We start from the raw sequence: 27663 nt of genomic DNA on the forward strand, positions 1-27663 counted from the left end.
GATAGCAAACAGTAAAGTGGCAGACAGGAAACAAGGAAAGGATGACATGCAACAAAGGTCACCGGCCGGAATCTAAACCAGGGACGTCACAGTTATGTGATATGCCCCTTAACTATTCGGCTACACCCGTACAGAGTTTAACAGCCAGCCAACTCCCCTCCAGTTAGGTAGACCTGAAGAAGTCTCTTGGATGAGAGGTGAAACGTCTTCAAGAAACTGAAACAAGTCCAGTTGCCTACGATACACAGCACCTAGATTTACCATGACCTGGATGACTAAGAACCTTCATCAACATATTTGGCTATCAGGACATCACCGCATCATTTATTTGATTGGCTTTGATTAATTTTATGTCTAACAAAATGTCAAGAAAATTAAAGATAAATCCCATCACAATTTACAAATACACAAGGTAATATAATTATCTGGTTGTTTGTTTTCTCTGATCAACAATCGGCAATGACAGACAAAACTAAAATATATTCGGTTTGCAAGAAAGCACAAAAAGCAGGCTAAGTTCCACAATTTTGCCTGATAAATGACTGACATGACTAATCAATTATCAAACATTTTGTCAATGAATTCTGTTGATCATTGATTCATTAATGATTGATACATCATTCAATCATTTCAGCATTATAATAAATAATCGTGCATCAAGAGTAAATCTACATACACAATGTAAGTCTATTAAATAAGACCTAACAAGATAAATATTCATGCCTGCACAAAATAGCTTTTATTCTCTTTTTATGGATTGGATACGAAGGACATGCAGATCTGTGGATTTTGCTGGCTGTGCATAATTTACTTGTAATCGCCATTTGTTTGCGCCACCAGCACAAACAAACTGCACAAACCAGGAAAATGCACCAAGGTCTGTTTTAACAGAACCATGTAAAAGCACTCGTAGTCTTGTTTAACAATGAAATACTCTTGAGCGTCCTTGGGATTGAAGCACTGACCACTAACTGCAACGTCCCCTGTTTGAGCCCTGTTTGCTTTTCCTCATCTCTCAATTATCAAATCTCTGATAAATTTATAAAATGTTCCCTAAATGACACATAAATAGAACACTCAGATGCTAGTGGAGCAGAGTAAATACATAATATATATACTGCTCAGGCGTAAGGATATATGTATGGAGGATGAGCACTATGAAGGAGAGCCAAACCGCCACAACAATATTTTGGCTGCACATTTTGAAACACGCAGCCAACTGGATTCAACACAAGGCAAAAAGACTCTGCACGCACACACACACGCATGCACGCGCACGCACACACACACACACACACACACACTGTTGAAAGTCGAAGACAAGCAATGCGGCGCTCACATTCTAGATGATATTTTTCCAGTCCAGACCCTTTTGATGTCAGCACTTATAAAATCCTCTCCCATCCTCATTTAGAAAGCTGACTTTAAAAAAAAAAAATCAAAACACAGGTTACCACTTAGTGAGAGGAGCAGAATTGCATCAGACAAAAAACTATCCAGACCAGCAAATGTTGCAGAGTTGCAGTGTAATTGGTAGAATATGTAATTATGTGTGCACATGCTTTCAGTTGACTGAAACTTGATTAGAGCTGACATCAATTGACTTCCACAAATTTACAACCCAAATCAGAATCCCTGTGTTCAATGAGTAACATGTATACCTCAGTTTTACTATAAATAAAGGGGAAAAAAATCCTCAAACATAAAATGTTGACATGGCATCCATCTTGATATAAACATCTTCAGTAAACATAAAGATGACAAAAATACATACATGTACATTTACTGGACTGAGCTGAGCAGGTGCAACAGAATGTGTCCATTGACGAAGAATGGGCATGAAGTGCAGCTGATTGTACATTTCCCTCACTACATAATTCACTATTATTCCCTGAAGAATATCCTTCTGAGTGTTCTCACAAAGGCCATTTGTATCTTCATTTTCTGTAACTGAGTTGTGCATTACTGTGATCAAAGATAAACCGTCGAAAAAACTCTTTGTTCTGCCTTGTAATGAGTGACAGCAGCAAAACTCTGTTAAACAACCTGCCCTTTCTTTACAAAGAGAGATACAAAGCCTTTAATGTGACATCTAATAGCCACATTAATATTACGCTGTATGCTTTCCTGTCACTGTTTGGTATTCAGACACGCAGTTAGTGTTTACAAGAAACCATATCTGATGTAAAAGCCCCAAATAAGTTCTATTTGGTGAAGCAATTAAGTTAATGGACTGCCGCCTTTGCACTTCCTGCCATCACTGGACTACAGTCAGCCTCACTGCATCAATAACTAGGTTAGTTGTGCTACCTGTGCAATACAGTAAATCTCTGTTATGTTCTGCAGGATGACTGGCGATGGATGGATCTTTCAACCACTCCTCCAGGATGGATGACTCATTTTCTTTTTGCTGCGGGAGTTAATTAGGCTTGACCAAGGACCGTCTGTGTTGACCAACTAGCAGATCTCTGCACACTGCCTGACCTGATCATAAATAATGTCTCAAGATGTTGATGAAGGTTCTCAGTCATCCAGGCCATGGTTATTCTAAGTGCTGTATCGTAGGCAACTGGACTGAAACACGTCCAGTTGCCTACGATACAGCACTTAGAATGTCTCAAGAGTTGCTGCGAGTCAGCTCTGCTGGTTGGTGGTTGCTTTAGGAGACTATAGGATGCTCTTTTTAGCTACAGAACAGTGCTGGAGCTTGTGTGGCATCATTTCTTTTTTTTTAATGGAGAAGGATGGCTGTTTTTTTCCCCCCAGCACTACCTGTCTATGCGGTGTCATATAAAAACAAGCAATCAGACTGCACTGATACCATTTGTGCACATGAAAATGAATACTGCCGCCTGCTCACTTGCATATGGTCCACTCTTTTTATTACAGGCTTTATGACAGACGTCTCCCTGACAATTGCATCATATGAAATGCACTTCCAAATTAAAATGTGCTTCTTTTGTGAACATGTTCAAATGGAAGCACTCTCCCCGGCTAGCCTTAACATTAAAGGACCTGACAGAGACAGAGAGGAGAGAGAGGAGAGGGGGCGGAAGGAGGAGGGGACAGGAGGGAGTTGTTGAGTGTCTGCTGATGGGCTAACTCAATTTCAGGGAACACAATGGAGCCAGAGGCTGATTTCCAAAAGGCAAATTGTCATTCTGAGCAGTATGGCACCTGTCTGGTGAGTTCATCCCCTGTGCGGTGGGTGTACTCAGGGGAGGAGGCTGGGACCAGAGGAGAGGACCACATTATGGCGGGGACCACGATGGGAGGGAATTGAAAGTGAAACTGTTTGAAATGCGTTTGAAATGCATTGAAATGAAAATCGGGCCGGCTCTTATGGCTGCTATTGGAATCCATTCAGAAAGGCACTCAATTGGTTTTGACCAGATTGAGTGGGTGAACAGGCGGGGGTCGAGTGAATCGACCCAGACAATGATGCTGTTGCCTCGGTGACGGACCAAGGACCCCGATCCCCAGGAATTCTGCCGCCAGTCCTCTCAACCCCAACCACTCCCCCACATCCATGCAGAAAAAACACACGTGCACCCATCCTCCACCTCTATTATTTCTCCATCTTTCAGACTGTGGGTGTACCATCAGCTGCTCCCCCCCCCACCCCCCCCCCCCACCCTTCATCCAGTGCTCCAATTACAAAGCTGTCTGCACAGATTAGAAAGGCAGCCCGTCTGACCGCAGCTAAACACCTCTACATACACAAACACAAAAACTGTGCTGTGCAAGCAAAACAGTACATCTTACCCCATCAACGCGCATGTACATCCCCTCACTGTTCCACTCTATAGCATTAGCTGACACTCACAGCGACGCATACATATACACACATCTGTCAGACCAACACACTTGACCCTGTCTGTATACACACACACACACACACACACACACACACACACACACAAACCCAGCACGCAGCAGGTGCTTGTCGATGCTGTCTGTCACCACCAGGAAGAAACAACAAGCTGTAATGAGAATGAAAGCTCCTAATTGAAGGTGCCATCTTTTTTAATTGCTGTAGAAACAATTTGCAGCGGTTAAAGTAGGTAGTCCTCCTGCATGTTCAGGTGTCTGCACCATCACAGGAGAAGGGTTTACACAGCTCGCTCTGTGGCAGGTACTGTAATGCAGAGACACGACCTCAACAAAGCAGGCTAATATTCTCCTCTGTTATAGTCTTTTTATGTCCGCATGACTCACTCACCTGTCTCTCACATCATTATCTAATTTATGTGTGAATAACAGCCTTGTGCTTGAAAAAACAATTCGACTCACTTGTCCCTGAATTTTTTACGCTATACTATAATGGAAAATAAATCATAGTGAAATAAGTTGATGTAACTTCCTCTAGTCTTTCTTTTTAACTTCACTATAATAATATTATACTTCTTGCTATCCTAAATGGCCACTTATATGTGTGTATTTCATTTACCCACTGACTCATTTTTTCTCTTAAGCTCCTCTTCTGTCATGGTTTCGGTTTTTGGTTTGTTGTTTCCTGTTTATTTTTATTTTTTTGAGATTATGCTGCAATCCATTGCAATTCGAAAGTTGACATTTCCGAGTCGGTATTCCAAAATTCTAAATCTAAATGCGTCTCAGTGCATTTGCTCAGGAAAACATGGACGCCCACAGCAAATGGATGTTTGGCAAGACTGCGAACTTCACAGGCGACTACAGCATCTGATTTAACAGATTAGGGCACTTAAAAAGTGACAGGAAGAGTAGGCTCCTACTGCATGCTCACAAAGACTTCTATCATGCATAAAATCAACAGAATGGAAATGGCGACTACAGACTTGTTGTCACAGCATGTTTCACAACACAAATGCTACATGAAGTGAAAAGTGATGAAAAGATAAAAGGCAATTGTGTGCTGCCATACTGCTGTGATTACATGTGTGTTTACGTCGGAGAAGTCGGGCTTGGTGGATCTTGCCTGAGTATCCAACTTGGAGCTCTGACTTGGATGACCGTTACATTTAATTTTTCCGTGTCGAGTTTCTGAGTTCCGAGTGCAATGGAATGCAGCATTTTCTCCTCATGTGTCATGTTTTACTTTCGGTCTCCTGTCTGTTTTCTTGCCCTTTTTCTGTGTACACCTGTGTTTCATTTGTTCATCAGCCATTGTGTATTTATGCCTGTGTTTACCCCTGACTCATTGTTGGTTCATCTGTGTCTCCTGTGTTCCTGTGCCTGTTACTCTGTCCTCATGTTTCGTCTGTGTTCCCGCTTTGTTCTCCGTTGCTTCTAGTTTGTCCTAAGTTTTGTATTTTTCCTTGGACTTTCCTTTGCCTTCCTTTTGTTGTTTGCATTTGGATTTTTGACTTTGGACCAGCTTATCATTTAATCTTGCTTTTCTTGCCTACCTCCGTGTCTATATGAGTCTACTCTGAGTCTTAGCTTGTGTCCTATTTTATGGGTCACTGTGGATGATTAAAAACAGATGAAAACAATCATGAGGTACCTTGGACTCACTGTAGAAAACAGAACAAGGGCCAAACTAAAAACGGTTCTGTATTTTGAAGGCCATCCATTACACAGTGCTTTTAACTGCGCAGCTCATTCTGTGAATGCTAATGATGCCTCAGTGTTCTACTGAGCAACTCAGGAGGTCTTTTGTTCCAGCAGCGGTCAGATTTTTGAATGAACACTTTTAGATGTGGTCTCCATCCATAGCCCCTTTCTTTTGTATATCCGGTTTCAGATGGCTGCTTATGGTGTTATTTGTTGTGTGCTGTGGATACAATGTCTGTATTATTCCGTTGCCTGCATGAGCTCATTTGGTGTTGAGTTTCCCTACTAGAGATTACTAAAGCTCTCTAATCTAATCTAGTCTGTGCGCATTTGATTAGGTAATTTACCTAGTATTTATGTATACTGTACACATGGATCCAAAATGATGTTTTTTCATTGATATTAATGACATTTTGCCTGAAATGTCATAGTAAAGCTGTATTAATTGATTTTTTTTTTTTTTTTTTTTTGGGGGGGGGGGGGTACTTAGTCATATGCAATGACATGCAGCACAGGGCCACAGGTGGGATTCAAACCCTGGGCTGCTGCAGCGAGGACACAGCCTCTGTATGCAGGGTGCACGCTCTCCCACCTGAGCCACCGCAGCACCCCAGACCTCAGGCATATTTTATGTTTAACACGTTAATTTGTTAACAGGTTGCCTATTCAGCAAACACATAGCATTATTGGCATTCATTTGTCATGTTTCATTTTGTCTGTCAGGCTTTCCTCGTAACTTTGTTTTGGTCTCCTGAGTTAAATATCTTACTCTTTAGCCACAAGATGTTTCACAAGCTAGTTGTTGTCTGTTTTTCAATGCTGGGAAAGCAGTGAAGGCCGCTGCAGAACCCCTGAAGTTTGGTACTTTTAACCAAACTTCAGGGGTTCTGCAGCGGCCTTCACCTTTTCATTCTGTTGTGAGTTTGAGTCTGTTTCTCTCTTGGTTTCTATTGCTTACTCTCTCTCACATAAAGTTTTCATTTCTCTTCCTGTGACCTCTTCCTCAGACTCCATCCACAGTGTTAACAAAACAGAAAATACTTTTCGGGCGTGAAAGTGAGTGAATATTTAAAATAATGTGCGTCAGGTTGCTGCTAAGACAAGCTAAACATTGTGTATTATTCATTTCGATTCAATTCAGAAGGCTACGATGTGGTTATAAAACAATTATTGACGCATGTTTTATTTCTATACATGATTTATTTTTTTTCTCACTGTGTGTGTACTTGCTAGTTTAAAACATAGCATATTTATAATGATCCATTATTAAAATAAACAAACAGACTTCTATTATGTTTGCTAGCAGCCTTTCTTAGAATGTAATCATTCTGTTACATTTCACCATCATCATAATGGCAATCAAATTCAATTTTAAATTTCCATTTACTGCATTGAGACATAATCTCCAAGAGAAAATCATGATGTACCTAAGAATCGATCTTTTCCCCCACTTGTACCTCACTTGTGGTCCAAGAAGAGAAAAGGGAAAAGGTCAGATTCAGCATCTCTTGGAGATAAACCTGGATTATAATCATGCCAAGCTAAACTGCAGCAGGTAAATAAAGTCTGCACTTACAAGTTGTCTGCTCCATCTGACACCGAGTACTGGTGAGAGAACAAGGAGGAGGAGGAGGAGGAGGAGGAGGAGGAGGGTCTGTGAAGTGCTGCTCTGATGCTTGGCTGCTTGTCTACACAAGGTGTGTTGCTGTGAATAAAGTGAGACAAAGAGATTAAGAGGATGGGAGGCGGGGTCATGCATGCAGCTGGAGCTAGCCTGCTGGAATACAGAGCTTGAGGATTAGTTCTCCTCCTCGTCTAGACAGCTCGAGCTGCAGAGAGGTGAAAAGAGCGATGTGGAGGACTTCAAAGAAACAAAGGATGTGTCTATCTAGCACTTCTTGTGTAGTCGTAAATATCATTAATATGTAATACCTTCTAAAAACAACAGAATGTCACAGCTTTAATCCAGCTAATTTCCCTTCTATTGTTCTAGTCCACGCTCAAACCTGAACCTGAAACTCCCTCAACCATGAGACCCCTGCTATTCTTCATGACAAATCCCCGTGACCTCCCCATAAAATGATACGCTCTCGCTTCTCTTTGCACTGCGGTCTCCAGTGGGCGCCCGCTGGTGCTCCGGTCATTACTACAGGCCCATTTCCTTGCTCAGATATCAGAGGCCAGTTATGCGGTTACGGTAGTGAGGCTGCGGGCTGAGAGGGGTGAGCGAGGCATGTCCTGTGGGCCTCCAACCACGTCATGAGTGAGCAGGGATTCTGACTGCTGGAGCATGAAGTGGAAGCAGCCACACTTCATAAATCCTGCCCGTCGCGATGCTGCACGTAGTAAAGGGATGCAAAGCCCCAGTTGAACAAAAGAATTGCAGTTCTTACATGCTGTGTTCAGCTATACAATACAGGAGTGGGCATACACCTGCATTATTCAAGCATCGCAAGTCTGAAAAATTGAAACCAATATTTGAAACTCTTGCTCTATGTTTGCTTGGATTGCGTCCACATGTACTAATTCATTGTATATTTTCTCTAAGATTCTGCCAGCAAAGTCACTAAGTAAACCCAGAATTCCATTATCCTCCAGTCATCCATCAATCTTTCTGTCATTTAAAGCAGTGAAAGCATGCGTGTCCACCTTTACACTGCCTGGAAGAGCAACACAAAACCAAGTGGAAAGTGAATTCTCTCCGTGTTTACACAAACAGAGGAACAGACAACGAATCAAATCTGACGCTCCCTCATTGTGAGTGAATATATTACAAGCAATCGTGCTTTGTAATGAAGGCAGCGGAGCATATTGTGCAAATGCTCTGCTTTTTAATGATTTAATTAGAGAACCTCACTCAAAACTGGAGCAGAAAATTTCAACATGGAGATGAGCAGGGAGCTCTGCCAGAAAAAGGCACCGCGACTCAAGATCCTGTGTTAATTGCTGCAGCAGCCGACAGATGTGCCTCACGTTTCTGCCCATTTCCTGCTTTATTAAAATTAGTTGGACCCCAAAGAACGCCAACTGTTGTCTTCCTAAACCAAATGATTTATGACCACTAAGCAGCATCATGTCATTCTAATTTCCGACATAATTTACAAAGGATGTTGTCTGTGGCTTCAGGCGGAGCTTGTGTTAAAATCATTAACTACAGCTAGCATGAACTACTGATTTGTCCCAAAATGACACATGTAATACGTACAACTTCCAAGAACCAAACTTCACAAGTGTCAGATCTATTTTCTTCACCACCAGTGACTAGATCAACTGACTCCCCTGAAGTCCCAGAAAGTTTCAGCTCTCCAGGTAGACGTCTCCTTCATCAAACTAAACTACAAAAAAAAGTTCAGTAAAGTCACAGAGCAAGTGCAGACAGTTTGTCATGTGGACCAAAAGGGGACAGCTCGATGTGCTGTAGTGCTGCCCCAGCCCGAACGCTGTGTCCCTCCGCTGACAGCAGCATGACTATAAATCACCCAACTCATTAGGATGATCTGCACAAGTGCCCACAGCTCATAAACTCTGGAATAGACCATAGTGACTGTTTTACCTCCTGTAGCATCTGCTTATTTACCTCTCAATACAGTCAACATACGACCATTGTCATTATCTATTAATCTGCCAATTATTTTTGCAATTATTTGGTTAATCGTTCGGTCTAAAAATGTCCAAAATTGTGAAAATGCTCATCACAATTTCCCAGAGCCCAAAATGACGTCATTAAAGTGCTTCCTTTGTCCAAGCGACAGTCCAAAACTCAACGTTTTTTATTTACCGTCATTTACCGTCATAACTGACAAAGAAAAGTAGGAAATCCTTTCATATAAGAAGCTGGAACCAGCAAATGTTTGACATGTTTGCTTGAAAAATGACTTCAATGATCAAAATAATTGCCACTGTTATGCCAATTTGCAGGATACTTAAAGGTGCAATATGTAAGAATTCACCATCTGTTGAATTCATACTCAACACAAACAGGGGCAGCAACTGTTGAATGCTGCTAACTGTAGATGCCGTTAGCAAGTAAGCTCAGTTAGTCATGCAGCTAACAGTCTGGGAGTTTAACTATTTTTGAAACACAATACATAGAAATGTTATTCACTTTCTGTGAATGTTTTCACCTAAAAGTCTTACATAATGCACCTTTAATGGACTTTAAATCTTAATAGTTTTGCTCAAATGTTGAATCACTCTGTGACATACATTATTTGTCTTCAGGCATCTGTAATGATAAAAGAAAATCTTACTTTTCAATAAAATTGGTGATCAAGTATTTTCCCAGAAATTGCAAAAATACAGGAAAGAGTTGATTTGACACTGATGCGCTTCTCTTAAAAGGAAGAAACTATTAAGATGAATAAAAAATGAGCAAATATATCCCTCAAGAGTGACCCTGATTTTGTTGCCAAGGCTCGAGATGATTGGTGGAGGTAAACTGCATATATTGAATCCTAAATGCTTATAGCTTCATCACACTTTGTTGGTGCTGAGCTTAGAAAGCTCACTCAATAGCACGATCCAAGGTCCAGACTTGAATAGACAGACCTATTTAATGTTTCTCTCTGCTCCTTCATCCAGGCACAGTGGGCGTACTTTTCATTGAAACAATATTTAATGGTCACATTGAGGCTATGAAAAGATTTTCTGCTCACATGGACAGCTTCATGTTCTCCAAGGCTGCATTAAAGGGAACATTAGGTGCAATCTATTGCTAGGATCACTTGTGGGAAAGCTGTGAAAGAAAAATTCAACAATGGAATAACATCAGGTTTTATTGATAATAAATAAACATCTTCTATCATTTGGTAGAAGCTCTGTATTAAGTCAGAGGGAGCAAATGCACTGGAGAAACTCGCACAAAGACTTCAAGTATAATCACTGGTCCTCTCAAAGTGTTAATTGGTGAGCAGTCAGACTTTTATTTGCACGTGATGGCAACCAAAGTGGCGTGAAAAGTGAGTCACTGCAGTGAGGCCAAAAAGCCAGCTGGGGTGAAGCACAAAGTCAGTTCGCTAACCACTAATCCTTCCTCATGGGACATAACCCAGAAACAGAGGTGACAAAATCTCAGAGAGCAACAGCAACCGCTGTGGTGAAAGAGTGACAAATACGGCTGAGGGAACGTGAGGATTTAAGTCCTATCAGTGACAGAGGTGAAGATAATCCTCTAACAAGCTCAGTGAGCAAGAAAGGCCATTAAAGTGTCTTTGTGACAAAGCTGACCGTGAGATGTTAGAGAGTAGATGCGAACAAAAACTGCTCGTCCACAAGACAATAATTTTAGTGACAAGTAATCAACACGTATAGAGCCCACCTTGGCCAAAGTCAAAGGAAAAGTTTGACATTTTGCAAAATTTGCTTGTTCACGTTTTCTCCAAGAGGCAGATGAGAAGATCAATACCACTCTGATTTCTGTCCCTTTAAATATAATGTAACTACCAGCAACAACTTAGCTTAGCTTAGCATACAGACAGGAAACAGGGGAAAACAGCTGGCCGAGCTCTGTCCAAATGTAAATCAAATCTGCTCACCAACACCTCTTATGCGCACCTGAGCGGCTTTTACACATGGACCTCTTCCCTGAAATTGTCTGGACATTACCCAGAGGGCCTGTATATATGAAGTACAAAGTCTGGGTAATGTCAGCTCAAGCCCATGTGTAAATAGAGCAGGTCATTGATTGGAGAATTCACAGCGAGCATGTGGGTGTGTTGATGATAAGGCGGTTACTTTCCACCCTTTTTGATATGGCAGATATGTATAAATACTTGTGGTGTTGATACACATCAGTGATGAGTCACCCTCCTCCTCCTGCATGCTCCACTTGGCCAAACTGAGTATTTCTAGTAGATGATAACACGTCTGACAATCTCCTTGTTGTGTGCTACACGTTTGAAAGGTAGGGGCGTCATGATTCTCAAAATCCACAATATGATTTGACTTTCAATTTAAGGACTTTAAATTAAAAAGTTGTTTTTTTCTCAGCCCTGACAGCTATGCCAATGTTAGACTGCCAGGTTCAACACAAAGGGGCCCAAACGCAGACACTGAGTCAGGCAGGTGGAAAACTAAAAGCGAGCTTTAATGAAAACCAAAACAAATATAGGAAATCAAAAAAATCTAAATTCAAAATGGCAAGGAACAAAAGCAGGCAGAGAAAAGCCCAAAAAGCAAAGCAGTAAAAATTCAGACAACCAAACAAAAATCACCAAGTGTAATACTAAACAAACCAGGGAGACACACGGAGCATGGTAAGCCAAAGGTAGAGCACAGGACCGAGGGAACAGGTGAGATAAGCAGGAAACACAAGAGCCAAAACAGACAGACCAATGAACAGTGAGGGGAACAACATGGGCTTAAATACAAACTAAACCAAACGAGGGGATGCGGTGCAGGTGGAGAGACACCGGGAACAGGGCAGTGCTAACGAGGAAAATCAAGACTGTGGAGGAGCACAGGAGGGACACAGAACACTGGGAACACAAGTGAGCAGGAAGTGGAAAGTGACAACAAGACACAAGAGGATATAACTACAAGTCTTCAAGTCTTGTTTTGTAAAGATCAACAGATCATTGGTTGTATTATACCCTTATATATAGTTTCCCTCACCTGCAAAACACCACCAGGTCTAGACTGTCTAATCCTGGTGGCTTTCTCGTGTGTATGTGTGTGTGCGTAGCAGCACACATGCTGAAAGTAGTGTTTTTGTTTGTTCTTTGACCATGCACAACATGCAAGCAGGTAGGCCAGTATGCAGAGTCAAAATGACACCCTTACTGTGCAACTCTGGAAAATGTCCACACCTGATTCTCTGGAAATTGTCCAGAATTCATGCGTGAAAAAGGCTGAACTAACACCTTACATCACATTTGTTTAACCTGTACAAAAACCGGGCCGTATAAACACCAAGATATGCTTTTACTGGTCGTTATGTGCCAGACTATTTTTTGGGTGGGTGCAGTGACTTCCTGGAGCCAGCCAGTGGATAAAACAATATACCCCATGATGGTTCCAAACATGATTGCACATGTGGGCCCTACTTGCCGCCCATCCTGGCATTAGTAGCAGCCCACATTGGTAAAGCAAACATGGGGCATTTATGGAGCCAGCAGGCAAGATTTTATGGGCCCCGTTGCCAACTCATCATTCACCCATGTGAGGCCCACACGGGTATGCTGGCCAGGTGGGGGGGGGGGGTCCAAAATGGCTACGGGCCAGAATCTGAGCACCTGGCAAATTAATTGTTGAGCAAGCGTATTTCACAAATATGGGACAAATATTACAGCAGCCTTTAAATCACAATTTATACTCAATCTCAAATACTTGACAGTGGGCTGTAAGGCCTGCCATATGGACCCACATTGTAATGTTAGTGCAAGGCTCACAAAGCAAATGTGTGTGTGGCACTGATGGTGGAAGAGGTAAGGGGCCGTGTGTCCAAACCTCACGATCCAGTCACCCTCCCCAGCCCCCTGTGCAATTTTCACGGAGGCTGGGTTTCATCAGGTTTTGTATTTCAGACCTATTGATTATCTGCAGTGAGGGGGCACTGTGACAAAACCTCAGCAGGAGTCCTCCATCTGCAATAAGCCATGTGCCAGATCCCTCTCTCTCTCTCACACACACACACACACACACACATTTACTCGGCCGTGTTGCTGCTTCCTTGGTGAGAGTGATGTAGGAATATGTCTCACTAACAAAGCCAATAAACTGGCTCTTGTATGGGATTAGGTTATCAAATCTGCTCTGCCTGAACAAAAAAAAACAATCCAGTTATATTTTAACACACATGTAACATAAAAAGCTGACTCTCCTGTGGTATTCTGTCTGTTTCATTTAAAGGTTACTATCGGTTAGCTGATTGATTCACCTTTAGTGTCTGTGGTCCTATGGTCTCTTCCTAATCGATTCTTATCTCCCTGACCTTCCTGCAGACAACAGAGACGGAGACTCTCGCCTCGTAAGTACATAATCCCAAATAGAATCAAAGAGTTTCCTTTCAAAATTGTACATACTATCCTGTAAAAGACAATATTTGTCATTTTTTTCCTCTGATGTAAACAACAGATGCTCTTTTTGTGATTGTGAGGGAGAAACTATTGTACGTGATTTCACAGATCGTTTCCATACTGCTGCCTTTTGGCTCGATTTACAGAAATACCTTTCAGAAATGCTTGAAAAAGATGTCACTCCAACAAAGATTGATATTTAACTTTAATTAAAGTCCAACTTCTCGTACATAATTTAATTTTTATGTTAGCACGATATTACATTCACAAAAGTAAACGGCTTGAAATATTGCCCTCCTCCTGTCACACTTTTAAAGTGAGTAAAGTAAAAACAATTAGACTATTTACACATTTTTAAAAACTAGCAGACCTCTTGTTGATGATTTTGAACTTGTATAACTTGTTTGTATGTATTTGAAGTTCTTGAATAAAAAAAAAAGAAAGAAAGGAGGAAAAAAAACATGGAGGGAGAAACGCAGGTAAGTTACAAACAAGATGGCGGGCAGCACGCAGCCCTTCTCCGACCAGACCGCTGGGCAAACAGATTAGAAAGAGTCGAATTAAGTTTAATGATTTATGCTCTCAATTATTCATCTTGAGCCGTCGGGACCTTGGATGAATATAACTTTACCTGCAGTTGCAGCAGGAAGACCAACTCTTGATGTTTTGACGGAGCGTCACTTCCATCTAGTGGCGGGAAGAGAAGCAGCTCCCCGATGACGTCGCTGTCGTAAAGACGCAGCGCGCCGCCGCATCGCTTGACGGCAGCTGGTGGGGTTTAAACCATGCAACATGGCGTCCTCATTGATTTGCAGTGAAACTCAGAGCAGGTAAAGAAATAACTGTTAAAATGAATGAAGAGACAGCCGCTCGGACTGAACTGTCATGTGTAAAATGTCTCTCGTTCGGACGATACGAAACGACACGTAAATTAAACACCTTATGCTCTCTGTTGCTGTGTGTTAGCTGCTGTTGGCTAGTAGAGATGTACACTAACAACTGGGATTGTGTCCCCTTCCAATTTTAGGGTGAGTTCAGTGCTAAACAGAGATGTGAAGCAGTATGGGAAGAAGTATATGTTTGACAGCAATGAAGAGACGTGCTGGAACTCAGACCAGGTAAAAACTGCACCAACAATTACATACTAACTTACATGCTCCAGTGTTTCCTCTGTTATTGTTTTGTAGAAGTGGTTTTCATTTTGGGTCATTTTGGTGTTTGTCCCTAACCTATACCTGGTCTTAGTGTTGGTTTTAGTGCTGTAAGTGGTATGCAGCATTCATATTGTCCATTTTGGTTAATTAATCATGATTGAACAGCTGCTTTCCCACAATTTCGTTTAATAATCTAGGTTATAATGTTCAGTTTCCAATTACCTAGCTGTGGTGGTAGTGTTCTTACTGTCAGGGTCCACCACTCCTGAATGAATGTCGAGGAGACACTGTACTTAGTGTATATAGTAGTATAGTAACTGTCATAGTATTCTGTTCTTCCAGTTCATATACAAGACATAAAAATCCTTCATCATTGTACACCAGGAGATAAGATAATGCTCAGACTGCAACTCAGAGTGGCTTTTAAACTCACGTTTTCCTCAGAAATGTAACCGTTTAGTTTCTTGAGATGTTCCTAAATCTGTTTCAACACCGTCCACATTTGACTGTTTTCCAGCTGTGTGCAGTTCTCCTTTTGCGTTGCAGTGTAGATGAGGGTACGTCAACTATGCACGCAGGCTGTTTTAAGTCATATATATTCATTTGATTTTCCAGAGTGAACACACTAGATACTGACACCCTACTTACAGTTCCTGTGTGGTACGGAACAGAGAAACAGCTATACTCAAATACTTCCCACAGTCAATCTGGTTGTGAATCATCTTCATTTATCTTTGACAGGGTGAATGTCAGTGGGTGATTCTGGAGTTTCCCCAATCTGTCAAGGTGTCACAGTTGAAGGTCCAGTTCCAGGGAGGCTTCTCAGCAAAAACATGCAAACTAGAAGGTAACACCCAGACACTACATTTTCCAACTATAAGCCTCATTACAAATTGTTTTCTTATGTGATAATCCAACACTTGCTGATTTAAGTGTTTGCCATTTCTTGTGACTAGATAAATGATTTTCACTTGTGCTTTCTGCAGGTTGCCCAAGAGAGGGAGACTTTACCATGATCAGCCATTTTTATCCAGAGGACAACAACTCTCTTCAGATATCCTCCACTCTTTTTATGCAGCATTTTACAGAAATGTGATTGAGAACAGGGTCAATTCTGTGTCATGAATGAGACCAATCATGGAAAAGACTTTTATACATATATTGGCAAAGCGGGTAGAAAAAATATGAAAATACACTGTATATTTTCAACATATTATTTACCAGTAAGTGTGAAGGGAGCTATACATCTTACATTTAATCCTTCATTTAACTGCATGACTGCATTATTATCATAATTTGCAACCAGTGCTTGCTACAGATAATCTTTTTTTTTTAAAGACATGGGTAATGAAATACTAAAAGCAATTCTGCTTTAATACATGACGTTAGTCAACACAAGGGTTCTTACTGCAGCCTGCACCTGTCACTCCAGGAACACGGTGTGTTTCCCCGCACTGTTCTATATGGTTTATATTAAGTATCAGACAATATTTTCCTGTACATGTTTTCATTAATACCATGCTTATCTTGTTCTTAACTCCACACCCACAGCTTTCCCATACAGGAGGCCCCTGCGGTGGACAAAGTAAAAATAATGTTTGAGAATAGTGCCGACTTTTTTGGGAGAATCATTGTTTATTCCTTGGACGTCCTGGGGGAGAAAGCCTCATGACCATCTTTTTCAAATCCTCTCATGAGAGAGGAAGTGACCCTGAGTAAAGTACAGGATACAGGGTGGTGTGGTGGCACTTGGAAAACATCTCATCTATACTGCCACCTCATGAACTGATATGAACGTGGCCTTTTTTGGTATGGACGCTTTCAGGGATCTGTCAAGCCATCTCACCCTTGATCACTTGAACACAGAAGGCTTGGCATATGGTCTGAATTTTAATTTCATATTTAATGGGTTTTCTGTGATTATATATCATTTATCACACTCTCTATTCTTTATTGTGCCTTTGAGTTTAGGTGCCATTCCAGCAGAACACACAGTATGAAAATACTTTTTTATTAAAACTTGTTTACAGTCTTTTGCTGCCCTTCAGCAAAACAAAATAATTAATTTGCGCAAATGTCACATTTTAGTCCTTGTTTGTACATTGTAATGCATACAAAAAAATGCATACAAATGGAATAAACAGTTTATAAAACAACAAATGAAGTTCACTCTGTGAATGTCTCTGCATGTGTACCAATCTATTATTGTGGCAGAGGTCTTCTCACCACCGATGACGGCTGGTTGTAGATCTGAGATCAACAGTGTCAGACTGTCCATGTAACTATAGTGTCATGTTGGCGGCTTGTAGAGTTTCAGAATATGGTCCTCCAACACTTTCTGAACTAGGAAACAAAAGAAATAAAAATGTTAATTCAGCCAAACAATTAAAAAAAAAATGAAACTAAGTAACTAAATAAAACACATACTCTTTTTGTGTCCAAGAGCAACAGCTAAGGCCATTGGACTGTACCCAGAGTCCGACTCAATGGTCATGTCTGCTCCGTTGGCTGCAAGAGAGTACAGCAATGGCAATTAATAAAGCATTCAGACAGGCTTTGCTAGAATTTATAGTGACTTTACAATGAAGAATTTCAGTGTACCTAAGAGAGCCTTCACACATTTGATGTGGTTCCCTCGTACAGCGTAAAGAAGAGGAGTCCCACCGTTCTGGGATTAAAAAGTGTTCATTACAAACGACAACAAAAAAAAAATCACATTGTTGTTTTTCAGCCATTTTAATAATGTGTGTTGCCTTGCCATAACTTATAAATGTCATGGTTTTTTGATGACATGTCTGACATAATAAAAAAAAGGTATGTACCCAATCATAAGTGTTAATGTCGACTCCGTGTTTGAGAAGAGACTTCACGATGTCCACATAACCTCCAGAGCTGGCCAGTGTCAGGGCGCTCTCTCGCTCCCTCGCAATAGTTTTGGGGTCTGCACCCTAAAAAGAAAAACAATGAACATCAGTGACATTGTGAATTTTGTCTCAAGCCACAGCCACCGATTATTTCTGACCTTCTCGAGGAGAAAATCCACCACTGCTTTCTCTCCAAACGCTGCTGCCCACATGAGAGGAGTGAAGCCCCGTTCATCCTGTTTGCTGAGCAGTGAGCCGTCTGCAAAACAAAAGAGGGAACAGGAATTTTGTACATTTTAATTCACAACAAAAAAAACATGTGGTCTGCCTTGTGTCCAGATCCCTCACCTTTGCTCAGGTGTGCAGCCACTTGTGAAACCTCGCCCTGAGCTGCCAGCTGGTGTATGGACAGAGCTGATGGGAATAAAGTCTTAATAACCTCATGATGCTCCCAGATGATGAAAATGCCATGATTGCACACTAGCTCCTCAGCTCTTTGCACATTATACTCACAGTCTAATGTAGCCGGGCGCACTGTGACCTCATTCCCACGCTGCTTGTTGGTCAGAGTGGTGGAGTGTTTGAACAAACCATCTTCATCCACATCCATGTTCTCTGGAGACACTGAACCACAGCCATGTGAAGTGAAAGCAAGACATCCACTGTAAATGTGATTATCTTTCCGGGCTGCAAACATACACAGAAATGGATACAATGATGTCATGAAAGTGTTGACGGATGGAGAAGAGGTAGCTACCATTGGACCTCTCATCTCTGGACTCGGAAGGGCCAACATTAGCGTTAGATGACTGAATATTTCGGCCATCTGCAACCTCTTCATCACCTCCGGCCTCCATGATCACTGCAATAAAAAAAACAAGACATCAACTACGAAATCATGTGGGAAAAGTAGCCAGAGTTAGTTTATGAAGCGACTCGTATTGTCCACTCACCACATCGAGGCTCACGGTCTAAATTGCGCCAACTTCCTTTTGAGAAAACTGAAAGTAAAAATTAATTCAGATCACCCGATGGAGCTTGCTGGCCACCGATGTGCACCGACACACTACTACTCATCTCTCAGCTGATCAGCTGTTTCAATTAATCCAGCATTTTGACGAAATAAAATGATAAACACGTTTGATTCAACCCCGCGTATCGACTCGCAGCTTTTTGGTGCCCCGTGACGGAAGAACTGTTTTTTTAATAATCGGTATTTCTGTCCGGAACATCGTCGTGTGACACATGACAACAACAATACGGAAGGAGCGAGGATCAGCTGACACAAGAGGCGCTGCAGCCGCACTGTGTTATCAGTTAAACCTGCTTTCATCATGGAGGACCAGGAGATGCAACTCAAAGTCAGACGAGGTAAACATTAGCTCAGTAAATCAGCACACAACTCACCTCATCGTTATGTCAGACCGCTTCAGCTAAGCTAGTAGCCGCTAGCTCACCTTCGCCGCTAAGCTAATGCTATGCTAGGTCTGTGTTTACATGGCTATTTGTCCATGTCCCGTGCTGCTGGGTGTTTTTTTTAAATATTTTTTCTAACACGGGTCGTCCTTGCTTATCATGTGTCTGTACTTCTTTGACTCCGCAGTGACTGACAAATTCACGGAGAGCATGTACGTCCTGGCTAACGAGCCGTCAGTGGCTCTCTACCGGCTGCAGGAGCACGTCAGGAGGTCCCTGCCTGAACTGGTGCAGCACAAGGTAGCTCACCCTGATCATACAGCTCAATGAAAAGCAAGCTGAGCATTAAAGGGAAATAAACTTCAGAAACGATTTTACATAGTGCTATTTTAACAGGCAGACAGGAAAGATTGTGTCAGACTGATAACAGTCCCTAATCTGTCAACCACAGTACAAGATGATGCCATAACTTCTGCCTTTACCAAGAAAATAATGTTTTCTTATAGTGGTATAAATTCAACTACATGTTTATGATTGAGGTTGTATTTTGCATTATGGGTAGGAATCAGAGTAACTCACATTACTATTCACGATACATTGCCCACGATAACAATAGTACCACGATGCAGCGATTCTGCAATAATCGATAAATCGCAAGACGATCATGATTTGTCCCACCCCTGTTTTTCAATGGTGTTGAACGGGACTGCATTATATTGAGAGGTGTTTCTAATACTTTGTCCACCCCATTCACGTACGTAACTTTGAATGTAATGCGCTCTAGTTAAACATTACCACCCACAACAACCTCAAAAATAAACCTCAAGTAGAATTATTAGTATTTTCCCTTATTAAGTTTGCTTGCTGTTTCTTCTTTCTGACTTCTTTTCGCGCCCTAATAGTGTTTGTGTTTTTTGATGAAGCCGTCGTCCACTTTCACATCAGAAGGCATTACATTAGCCAAAGAGATCATGTGTTTGTGTGGTGGTGGTTAGACGCATGCTCTTAAAAGCTCTGTACGTACTGTACCAACTACCAGTATAATTTAGTTATACCCTTTTCCTGAATATTTGATGGTCTTGCTGTCATTTCTCATGCAGACAGACATGCAGAGCTGGGAGGAGCAGAGTCAAGGAGCCATCTACTCTGTAGAGTATGCATGCAGGTGAGAAGAAGCATAGATCCACATATTACATTTGCACAATCCCACTGTCATGACTGTTAACGCTTTGATTGATCTGTTGGTTTTCACAGCGCTGTGAAGAGCATGACGAACAGCAGCATGTATTTCAAAAACATTGACAGCCTCCTCCGTCAGGCCATCAGCATGAAGGAACAGATTAGCAACTCTCAAGGACGCAGGTAGGAGGCAGGAGTGAGATTACACCAACACATCCATATAGCATTTATTAATCTTTTTTTTTATCTTGGCGTTAATGCTGTTATTCTAATTGTTCTTGTCCCTTTATTTATTCTAATATATTAACAAAGTTTACTAGATAGCTATGTTTCCCTGTCTCTAAAAACTAAAATCTGTTTCTTTCAGTTGTATCAAAAATCAATAAAAAGCAACAAAATGTGCAAATTTAGATGTATACAAACATTTGTCAAGCTGCAACGGTAGTTTTGTTGACTCTTAGTTAACTCACCTCTTCTATATGTAACACATGCTTATGGCTGCTTCAGAGTATAAGACTTCCAGCACTGTTTAATAGTGACTTGAGTACAACTCTGTTTTTCATATCTGGAAGGTTTTATGCAAATGCAGAGCCTATGGGTTTAAGACATTTGAATGACTAATTATTTATGACAGTAGTAATAAGAAATATATATATACAAACTTAATGCATCGGGGTGTTATTCACTTTGAAAAATGCCTGTACCTGTACCCACGATTGTTTCCTCTGGTGTTGTCACAATACTGTCATTTCTAACTTTGCTACAAAACCTTGAAAGATATCAAAACTTGATGGCATGCTCGATACCACAGGAAAAAACTGGCACAACATTGAGGCCGTAGAAATTAAAATTTTTATTAAAGGATAAATATAACAAGGCTTGTGTGCTTTGTGGTTAGCACAACAGCATCTAAGTTAATTTACTTGGAGAGTGGAAGGAGGCGGGCCTATGTGGACACTGCAGTAGTGCATGTGAGAGAGCGAGAAAGCACAGCTGGTATGGGCGTATTGATACTGCAGAATATTAGTATTTAAACTGTCAAATGTTCAGAACTTACATCGATATTTTTGATATTATCACCGGAGGTGGCTTTCATGCACAATTATCTCTACAAACCAAAAATAGTCATTGACATAACTGTGTCAATATTTGAACAAGCCATTGTATTTTAGGATGTCACTCGCCATATCACCCACCCCTGGACACCGCTGCTCTTTGGAGTTTTATCCTGTTTGTATTCATTCTTTGATCCACGTCATACCATTGTTCATGTATAACCTTTGTTTCAGTTTGTTTGATCTAATCCCTCATTTATAGTCATTTGTATCAGTTAATATTTTGTCATTTTACTTTCAGTTTCTGACAGTTTATTTCCCCAACAACTGCAAAACATTGACCAGGCCTGTTCTTAACTCTTTGTAGTTACTGGGTCCTTCATGTTTTCTGTTTTATTTGTTTTTTTGTTCCCACTGACACCTGCATGAAGCTTACATGATGTGACCCCCCCTCCCAGTCCCCTTGTCTCTGCTCCACATGCCCCATCCACTTCCTCATGACCTCTGGACAGAGGTGTCCAAGGTTAGTAGTTCCTCCAGACATGAAATAATCACATTTAAACACAACGGTCTCTCTCAGAAGGTATTGAAACGTGAATTTAAATGACATTAACAGATGTTTTGAACGTTTTAATGTCATAGGCATCGAAAAACATCCTACTTTAAAACTGAATTATGCTCTCTCAAATTAATTAGTTTGAAGTTGATATGAAAACATTTGAGCAACGTATAACAAAACACATTTGCACATTGTGCACAAATATTTGGCAAGCCTCCATATACAGCAGAATAAAGTATTTACATTATTACAATGAAAGCTATACATTTGCCAGATTGATACTTGAGCAACATTGGTGCGTATAATGAGATTTAAATCAAGTTCATTCATACAAAACACTACAAATACAAAAGTTGTGCCCAATGTGTGAAAATGCTTTATAATCTGAACTGGGGTAATCAGCTAAGGTGAAAATGTGGGTATATATTTTTTATTCTCTGTCCCACATTGTCTGCAATCAGTCAGGATAAACATGTTGAGTATATAAAGGTACAAATTGACAGTTCTATATCTGCTTGAGATGACACTTAGAAATCAACCAATTGTCTTTAACCACAAGCTCAGCTTCCTTCATGTCACACAAGAGTTGAGTCTTTTGCAGTAATCCCTGACTTGCGAGCTAGGACACTCCTCATCTCATTGTTGACCCCATTCCAGGGTTTAGCCTGGGCCTGCAGTAGACCAGATTCAGTAGACAAGGTCCGGTGCATTCGAGGACAACTTCCGCCACTGCTGTATCCGTCTTTATCACTCAAGTGGCCCTGGGAACCTCCAGCGGGAGAGTACTGCTGTTGCTGGTACGGTTCTCGCTGTCTCGGGGTGCCACAGTGAGGGTGGGAGATCGGATGCTGCAGATGAGAGTGGCTGCGGTGCATCCGCGGTTTGTCGACGCCGATTTTGAGCTCACAGGGTCGGGAGACAGGTGTGCTGCTGCTCCTGTGGTCGTTCTGGAAGAGGGTGTCGAGGTGGTCGGCGTGATAGTGCTTGGCAGTTCGGGAAGCTTTGACCAGAGAGTGGATCACAACGAGCAGTAGGATTAAGATCCCAGAGGAGAGTACGCAAGCGGTTGCGATGCCCGTCTCCACCTCGAATATCAGGAGCATAAAGATGGACATAGCTGCCAAGGAAGAGAAACAGAATTTTTATACACAGAAACACTAAGTGACCAACATCTTTTATTTAGTACACCAAATAACTTTCAACAAAAGACATGAGAGTTGTTATTTTTACTTGTGTCTCAGTTTGCTGCTAGTTTCAACTGTTGCTAGTTTTTTTATTTCCACATCACTGCAATTGTTTAACAAAAATGTATTTAATTTTGTCGAAATATCATATAAAGGCAAGCTGTTCTTAGCTGAGTTGTCCTTTGTTTATCTCCAGGAAAAGGACTATGGACTCAGGCATGCTAAAGGAAGGGGGAGAAAAGCACAGCAGTGGGATGTGACGTGACTTCCTGAGCTGTTGGTGTTGCTTCTACAGTCTCCTGCTCTGCTACCTCTTGATTGAGGCCGAAGGGGAGGTCATTAGGGCGACACCTCCTCATCACAATGGAGTGACTGCCTCCAGTGACCCCCACAGTACAAGCCGCTCAGTGGAACAGCGCACCACAGCACTGCCAGGTCCAGCATTAAAAACACTTAAGTCATGGACGCTGCTCAAAGAATGCATTGTTCTCTGGGACTCTCTGGACGGACCAGAGAGAAAGCAGCCGTGCTGGTTTTGCCTCTGCTGTTGAAAAATCCGCTGCACCGCCAATGTTTTGGACACTAGTTTTCAGGGTTTTGTGAGTTTGTTGGTAGAAGACTAAAAAGCACCCTGCATGCAAATTATAAAAGCTTGTTTTTCTGTACATGCCAGATTGGTCAACGTGTTCTTAAAGAGAAAATCCAGAATCTTCCTTTGTTCTTACCTGCCAAATAGACAGAAACCCCCAGGCAGAACAGTCCAATAGCCACATGTCGTACAGCTCTGCTATCCAAAAGAAACCAGTCTGCTCTGTGGAAACAAATGTCATGTGTTGAATGTGTCGTGCCTGAGATATGTTTACACTTAAACACTGCTACTGTAGTTTTCTCATCGCTGCATAAATGAAGACGATTTTATGCAACATAATTTCTGTGTGGACCATTTTCTTTTGTTTCAGTTAATTGGACCTCTTTTAGCTAAACTTTCCTTTTTTTCCCCCTCTCCCCTGATGAGTTTATACATCAGAACTGAAAGGCCTAAAACATTTGATTAATGAGCATTTGGGTGAGTTTAAATGCTGGATATTTTGAATAGCTCATTATTATTCACATTTTCTTGGAATGTCCCCTCTGTCAGTCGGGAGGTCCCGGGGTATGCTGTTGGATTTGTAAACCGACGTGGGAAAGGGCCAGCTAGGGACTGTGCGCTGGGTGCATAATGAGAGGAAGGCCATTGTTTAGATGGGATTCATAGGGGTTGAGAGGTGGGGGTCGTTCAATAATACCGCAGCGAGGGCCTCTGCACTCTGACACACAAGGACGGCCCTTTAACGCTTCTGAAACTATGTTTTCTTTTAATGAAACTTAAAACAGTCGACTATGATCCGCTGCGGTTAAAAGAGAACAATTAAAGAAGATGGTGTGGGCTCAGGCACAAACGCACACTAAACTGATTAAATGATAAGTTTCCACTTATAGCAAGAACTTTGTGCACTGACCGCGAGACCAGAAAGAAATGACCTTACGCAGGACATAATGCGATTCAGTGCTTTAGCCTCGTAATAATAACTATGTGTCTTTAAAACATTATATTTTTGAAGAGGCATTAATTCAGCCTCATTACGTGAGGCTGCTCTTTGCGGTGGTGTTGTTCGCTGAGTGTTATATTTTAAGTTGTTACATGTTTTGCTTTTCTCATTTGCATACACAAACAAACTACACCCTCAGAAATCCAGTGGAATTAACAAACTGTACCTCGAGCCTAGTGTCAACAACAAGATTTTAGAAAGCTTACCCCTGGCAGGATTTATTACAGTGCTGTTGTGTTGGATTGCATCATGCATCACAGAGGTTTCTATTTGCCTGGTCATTTCTCTCAAATCAACAAGTTGTTTAACTGAAATAGACCTTTTATCACGGCAGCCATTTTGAAATGGGAAAAGTAATGTAATGTAAAAACACGTTATTAACTAAGACTGTTATATTTGGACGTAGATAATTGATTAGTGCGATTAGCAACACCTGTGTTTACCAACTATTTCACGTGAAAATGGTATTTTATGCAGCTTAATGTGTTTAAAGGTGCAATACGTAAGAATTGGCCACAAATGGGGGCAGCGTAACACTAGAGCGCCTGCTAACTGTAACTTTAGCCGCTGTTAGCTTGTTGGCTCAGTTAGCCATGCTAACAACAGTGGATACCTCTTCAACACAGTACGTCTTTGAAACTACATGCTTACATACGCAGTAACGTTGCTATAGTATGACTTTTCATGATGACCTTTTCACAAAATCTATTCATATAATGTAAGCTAACAACGAGCTAGCATTAGCCACTTAAGATGCTGGTTATATCAGGCCGAGTAGGCCGAAAAAAAGCAGCAAACCTGGATTGTATTGACTTGAGTAAGGGTGGGTTTTTTATAAACTCAACTTTAATATTTGTTTCGAGAAAGATTGTGTCTATTTCTTCTTTGAAAACGTGCTTAGTCCTGCTTCAAAGGTTGCTTTCCTACATATTAATATTGCAATAAACTGTACGGGCCATTAGGGCTGCGACTAACCATTATCTTCTCAATTAATCAATTAGTCGTTTGCTCTATAAAATGCTAAAAAAACAGCAAAAAATATGTTTTCCAAAGCCCAAGATGGCGTCCCCAAACATCTTATTTTGTACACAGCCCAACGATATTCAGTTTTCTGTCAACGAGGAGTAAATAATCCTGAAAATATACAAATTTAACAAAGTGGAGTCTGGGAATTTTTTAGTATTTTTCTCCTAAAACATTACTCCAACTGAATAATCAATTATGTAAAAACAGCTGATGGATTAGTTGAGGCCATCACAAGCCTTAAAACGTGACCGGGCCTGTCACGACTGACCGGAACTACCTGTTCTGGTCTATTTGGACCGACAGCAGCAGAACACCACAGCGAGTGAAGCGGCTCTCCTCGTTAACAAGACAGGTAGAAAGGAGCCGCGTTAGGTCTCAATACCTGTCCGTGTCCTCCTCTCCTCTGCAGACCTCTGTGGAGAAGTAGCTGTGGAGGAGACACACCGCCGCGGAGCTCAGGTGCAGGGTGAGCGACAGGGCGGACAGCACCGTGGACACGGGCAGCAGGACGGCCCACACATGAGCGGGTATGAGCGCGGAGGCGGACGGAGAGGGAGACTCCTTCACGGCCGCCTGTTGAGACTGGAGCTGGAAAATCAAAATGACCGATAAAACAGACATGATGGCCGATAAAATCCCCAGTAAAGACAGAACTATTAACGACCGCTGGCTGTATTTGAGCGACATGTTGGTTTTTCTCCAGAGAATAAACAAAGCCCCCCCTGTCCACTTCTTCAGCGCGCTTCTTCTCCAGCGATCCTAAACTCCCGTGAAGTGCGCAGGCATTGCAAGTGTGTATGAAATGTTTGCCTCTCTGTCCTCTCTGGATGAATAGTTTTCTTTTCCCAGCATGGATTTTTTTTTTTTCTTTCTGTCGTTGCAGGAGTTTGGCTGTTGTGGTGGCGGAGCTGCCCAGTCTGAGCATGTGATGTGCTTTAAATCCCCAGATTAAAAACTTCGCAACAACAATGGACTTTTTCTCCTGGATCCTCGGAAACAATGCGTTGACGTGCTCCTGAGGGAGGCAGAGCCCACTGACTAAACACAAAACACCCCCGGCTGGACAAAGGACATCAAAACTGTCCAATCCTGCTGCTAAGTTAATATCATTTGCATCTAATTAATATGCATTTTATAGTGAAAATTTCCCCCCCCCAAAAAAAAGCATTGGAGTGGGGGTCTATCTTTAAGGATAAACACACCTCAAAATATCAAAATAACTCCTCATGACAATGGGGCTTATGGATTAACCTACATTTTTATGCTGTGGTGGCATCTTCATAAAGTGATTAAAGGATTATAACACCCCTTTTTAACATGCCATTTGTTTATCTTCTGCCTGAGACTAAAAGCAAAGTCTTCAGAGAGGAAAGCCAAATCAGTCCCAAAAAGAAAACAAGTCCTCAAGTGTCTCTGTGCAAAGGGATACCGAGGCAGGTGTACATTACAGCTAACTTTTGAGGAATTTGCAGCAGCGTCGGCGGCGACCTTAGCTAACCCCTCTTCATTGTGTACCCCCCTTTTATTCTTAGCAGCTCCTCAGACTCTCCGAATCTAATTAACTTTGCTCTTGTTGCCCTGGAAACAAGCACAGTTTATTTTCTGTTGCATCCAGTCACCTAAACCTTCACCCACACTTTTACTTTTTTACTTTTACTCGCCTGATTTGTTAGAATTGACACTTAATATCAACCATACATACACGTCACATACGCACTACTGGACGGAAAACACCTTGACATACTTCAAGTCTGTGTGACAGAGGACTTATTGTTCTGTTAGAGGTTAGTGTGTGTGTGTGTGGGTGGGTGGGTGTGTGTGTGTTTGTGTGTGTCAAGGTGCAACCCTCATTCTGTTGAGATGTAGATAAGTGTAGCTATAAAGGTACACAATGTGAACAATTGCTCTCACACATGTACACTGACCAGGGAGGCTATTTCTGCATTCGACAGCCTCACCGCATGCTCTAAAAGGGTAGAGGCTGATCTTGTCGAAAGCAGAAGTGAGAAGTTTCAGGAAAATGAAAAAAAAAAAAAAAAAAGAAAAGTGGACTTGATACGGAAAGTTCTCAAAGGCACCTTTATCTC

The 27663-nt window shown here is 41.6% G+C and overlaps 4 protein-coding genes across 7 annotated transcripts; 2 read left to right on the forward strand and 2 right to left on the reverse strand.

Moving 5' to 3' along the window:
- The first annotated feature begins 14225 nt into the window (after positions 1 to 14225).
- On the forward strand, positions 14226 to 16902 carry nr2c2ap (nuclear receptor 2C2-associated protein). 2 transcript variants are annotated; one of them, XM_073476657.1, is made up of 5 exons: positions 14226 to 14380; positions 14578 to 14668; positions 15446 to 15551; positions 15691 to 15758; positions 16254 to 16902. In XM_073476657.1, the coding sequence occupies exons 1-5, from the start codon at positions 14343 to 14345 to the stop codon at positions 16374 to 16376; spliced, it is 426 nt and encodes a 141-aa protein (XP_073332758.1). In that variant the 5' UTR covers positions 14226 to 14342; the 3' UTR covers positions 16377 to 16902. The 2 variants fall into 2 exon arrangements, with proteins under 2 accessions (XP_073332758.1, XP_073332757.1); XM_073476656.1 differs by lacking the exon at positions 14226 to 14380 and adding an exon at positions 14398 to 14476.
- Positions 16699 to 19176, reverse strand: rfxank (regulatory factor X-associated ankyrin-containing protein). 2 transcript variants are annotated; one of them, XM_073476655.1, is made up of 10 exons: positions 18976 to 19176; positions 18522 to 18569; positions 18326 to 18430; positions 18082 to 18192; positions 17917 to 17982; positions 17727 to 17827; positions 17527 to 17652; positions 17306 to 17372; positions 17132 to 17212; positions 16699 to 17047 (listed from the first exon to the last, which is right to left on the reverse strand). In XM_073476655.1, exons 3-10 carry the CDS (start codon positions 18423 to 18425, stop codon positions 16995 to 16997), a joined length of 705 nt encoding a protein of 234 aa, XP_073332756.1. In that variant the 5' UTR covers positions 18426 to 18430; positions 18522 to 18569; positions 18976 to 19176; the 3' UTR covers positions 16699 to 16994. The 2 variants fall into 2 exon arrangements, with proteins under 2 accessions (XP_073332756.1, XP_073332755.1); XM_073476654.1 differs by lacking the exon at positions 18976 to 19176 and having other exon boundaries at positions 18522 to 18739.
- borcs8 (BLOC-1 related complex subunit 8) lies at positions 18820 to 23889 on the forward strand. 2 transcript variants are annotated; one of them, XM_073476659.1, is made up of 6 exons: positions 18856 to 18939; positions 19172 to 19284; positions 20085 to 20149; positions 20239 to 20346; positions 21650 to 21741; positions 23158 to 23889. In XM_073476659.1, the coding sequence occupies exons 1-5, from the start codon at positions 18903 to 18905 to the stop codon at positions 21717 to 21719; spliced, it is 393 nt and encodes a 130-aa protein (XP_073332760.1). In that variant the 5' UTR covers positions 18856 to 18902; the 3' UTR covers positions 21720 to 21741; positions 23158 to 23889. The 2 variants fall into 2 exon arrangements, with proteins under 2 accessions (XP_073332761.1, XP_073332760.1); XM_073476660.1 differs by lacking the exon at positions 21650 to 21741 and having other exon boundaries at positions 18820 to 18939.
- tmem221 (transmembrane protein 221) lies at positions 22353 to 26524 on the reverse strand. The gene is made up of 3 exons (XM_073476653.1): positions 25959 to 26524; positions 23687 to 23772; positions 22353 to 22894 (listed from the first exon to the last, which is right to left on the reverse strand). Exons 1-3 carry the CDS (start codon positions 26261 to 26263, stop codon positions 22353 to 22355), a joined length of 933 nt encoding a protein of 310 aa, XP_073332754.1. The 5' UTR covers positions 26264 to 26524.
- Between the last annotated feature and the right edge of the window lie 1139 nt (positions 26525 to 27663).

Source organism: Pagrus major, chromosome 11 (assembly GCF_040436345.1).
Source record: "Pagrus major chromosome 11, Pma_NU_1.0".
Classification (NCBI taxonomy): domain Eukaryota; kingdom Metazoa; phylum Chordata; class Actinopteri; order Spariformes; family Sparidae; genus Pagrus; species Pagrus major.

Coding starts and splice junctions, on each gene's coding strand:
- tmem221 (XM_073476653.1), bottom strand. CDS start 26,263: ATGTCGCTCAAATACAGCCAGCGGTCGTTAATAGTTCTGTCTTTACTG. Junction 23,773..25,958: donor GGAGAGGAGGACACGGACAG/GTATTGAGACCT, acceptor TTGTTTCCACAG/AGCAGACTGGTTTCTTTTGG. Junction 22,895..23,686: donor GGTTTCTGTCTATTTGGCAG/GTAAGAACAAAG, acceptor CTTCCTTGGCAG/CTATGTCCATCTTTATGCTC.
- rfxank (XM_073476655.1), bottom strand. CDS start 18,425: ATGGAGGCCGGAGGTGATGAAGAGGTTGCAGATGGCCGAAATATTCAG. Junction 17,373..17,526: donor ACATTAACACTTATGATTGG/GTACATACCTTT, acceptor TTTTAATCCCAG/AACGGTGGGACTCCTCTTCT. Junction 17,213..17,305: donor ATGTGTGAAGGCTCTCTTAG/GTACACTGAAAT, acceptor ACTCTCTTGCAG/CCAACGGAGCAGACATGACC.
- borcs8 (XM_073476659.1), top strand. CDS start 18,903: ATGGAGGACCAGGAGATGCAACTCAAAGTCAGACGAG. Junction 18,940..19,171: donor GCAACTCAAAGTCAGACGAG/GTAAACATTAGC, acceptor TTGACTCCGCAG/TGACTGACAAATTCACGGAG. Junction 20,150..20,238: donor TCTGTAGAGTATGCATGCAG/GTGAGAAGAAGC, acceptor TGGTTTTCACAG/CGCTGTGAAGAGCATGACGA.
- nr2c2ap (XM_073476656.1), top strand. CDS start 14,436: ATGTGTAAAATGTCTCTCGTTCGGACGATACGAAACGACAC. Junction 14,477..14,577: donor CGGACGATACGAAACGACAC/GTAAATTAAACA, acceptor TTCCAATTTTAG/GGTGAGTTCAGTGCTAAACA. Junction 14,669..15,445: donor CGTGCTGGAACTCAGACCAG/GTAAAAACTGCA, acceptor TATCTTTGACAG/GGTGAATGTCAGTGGGTGAT.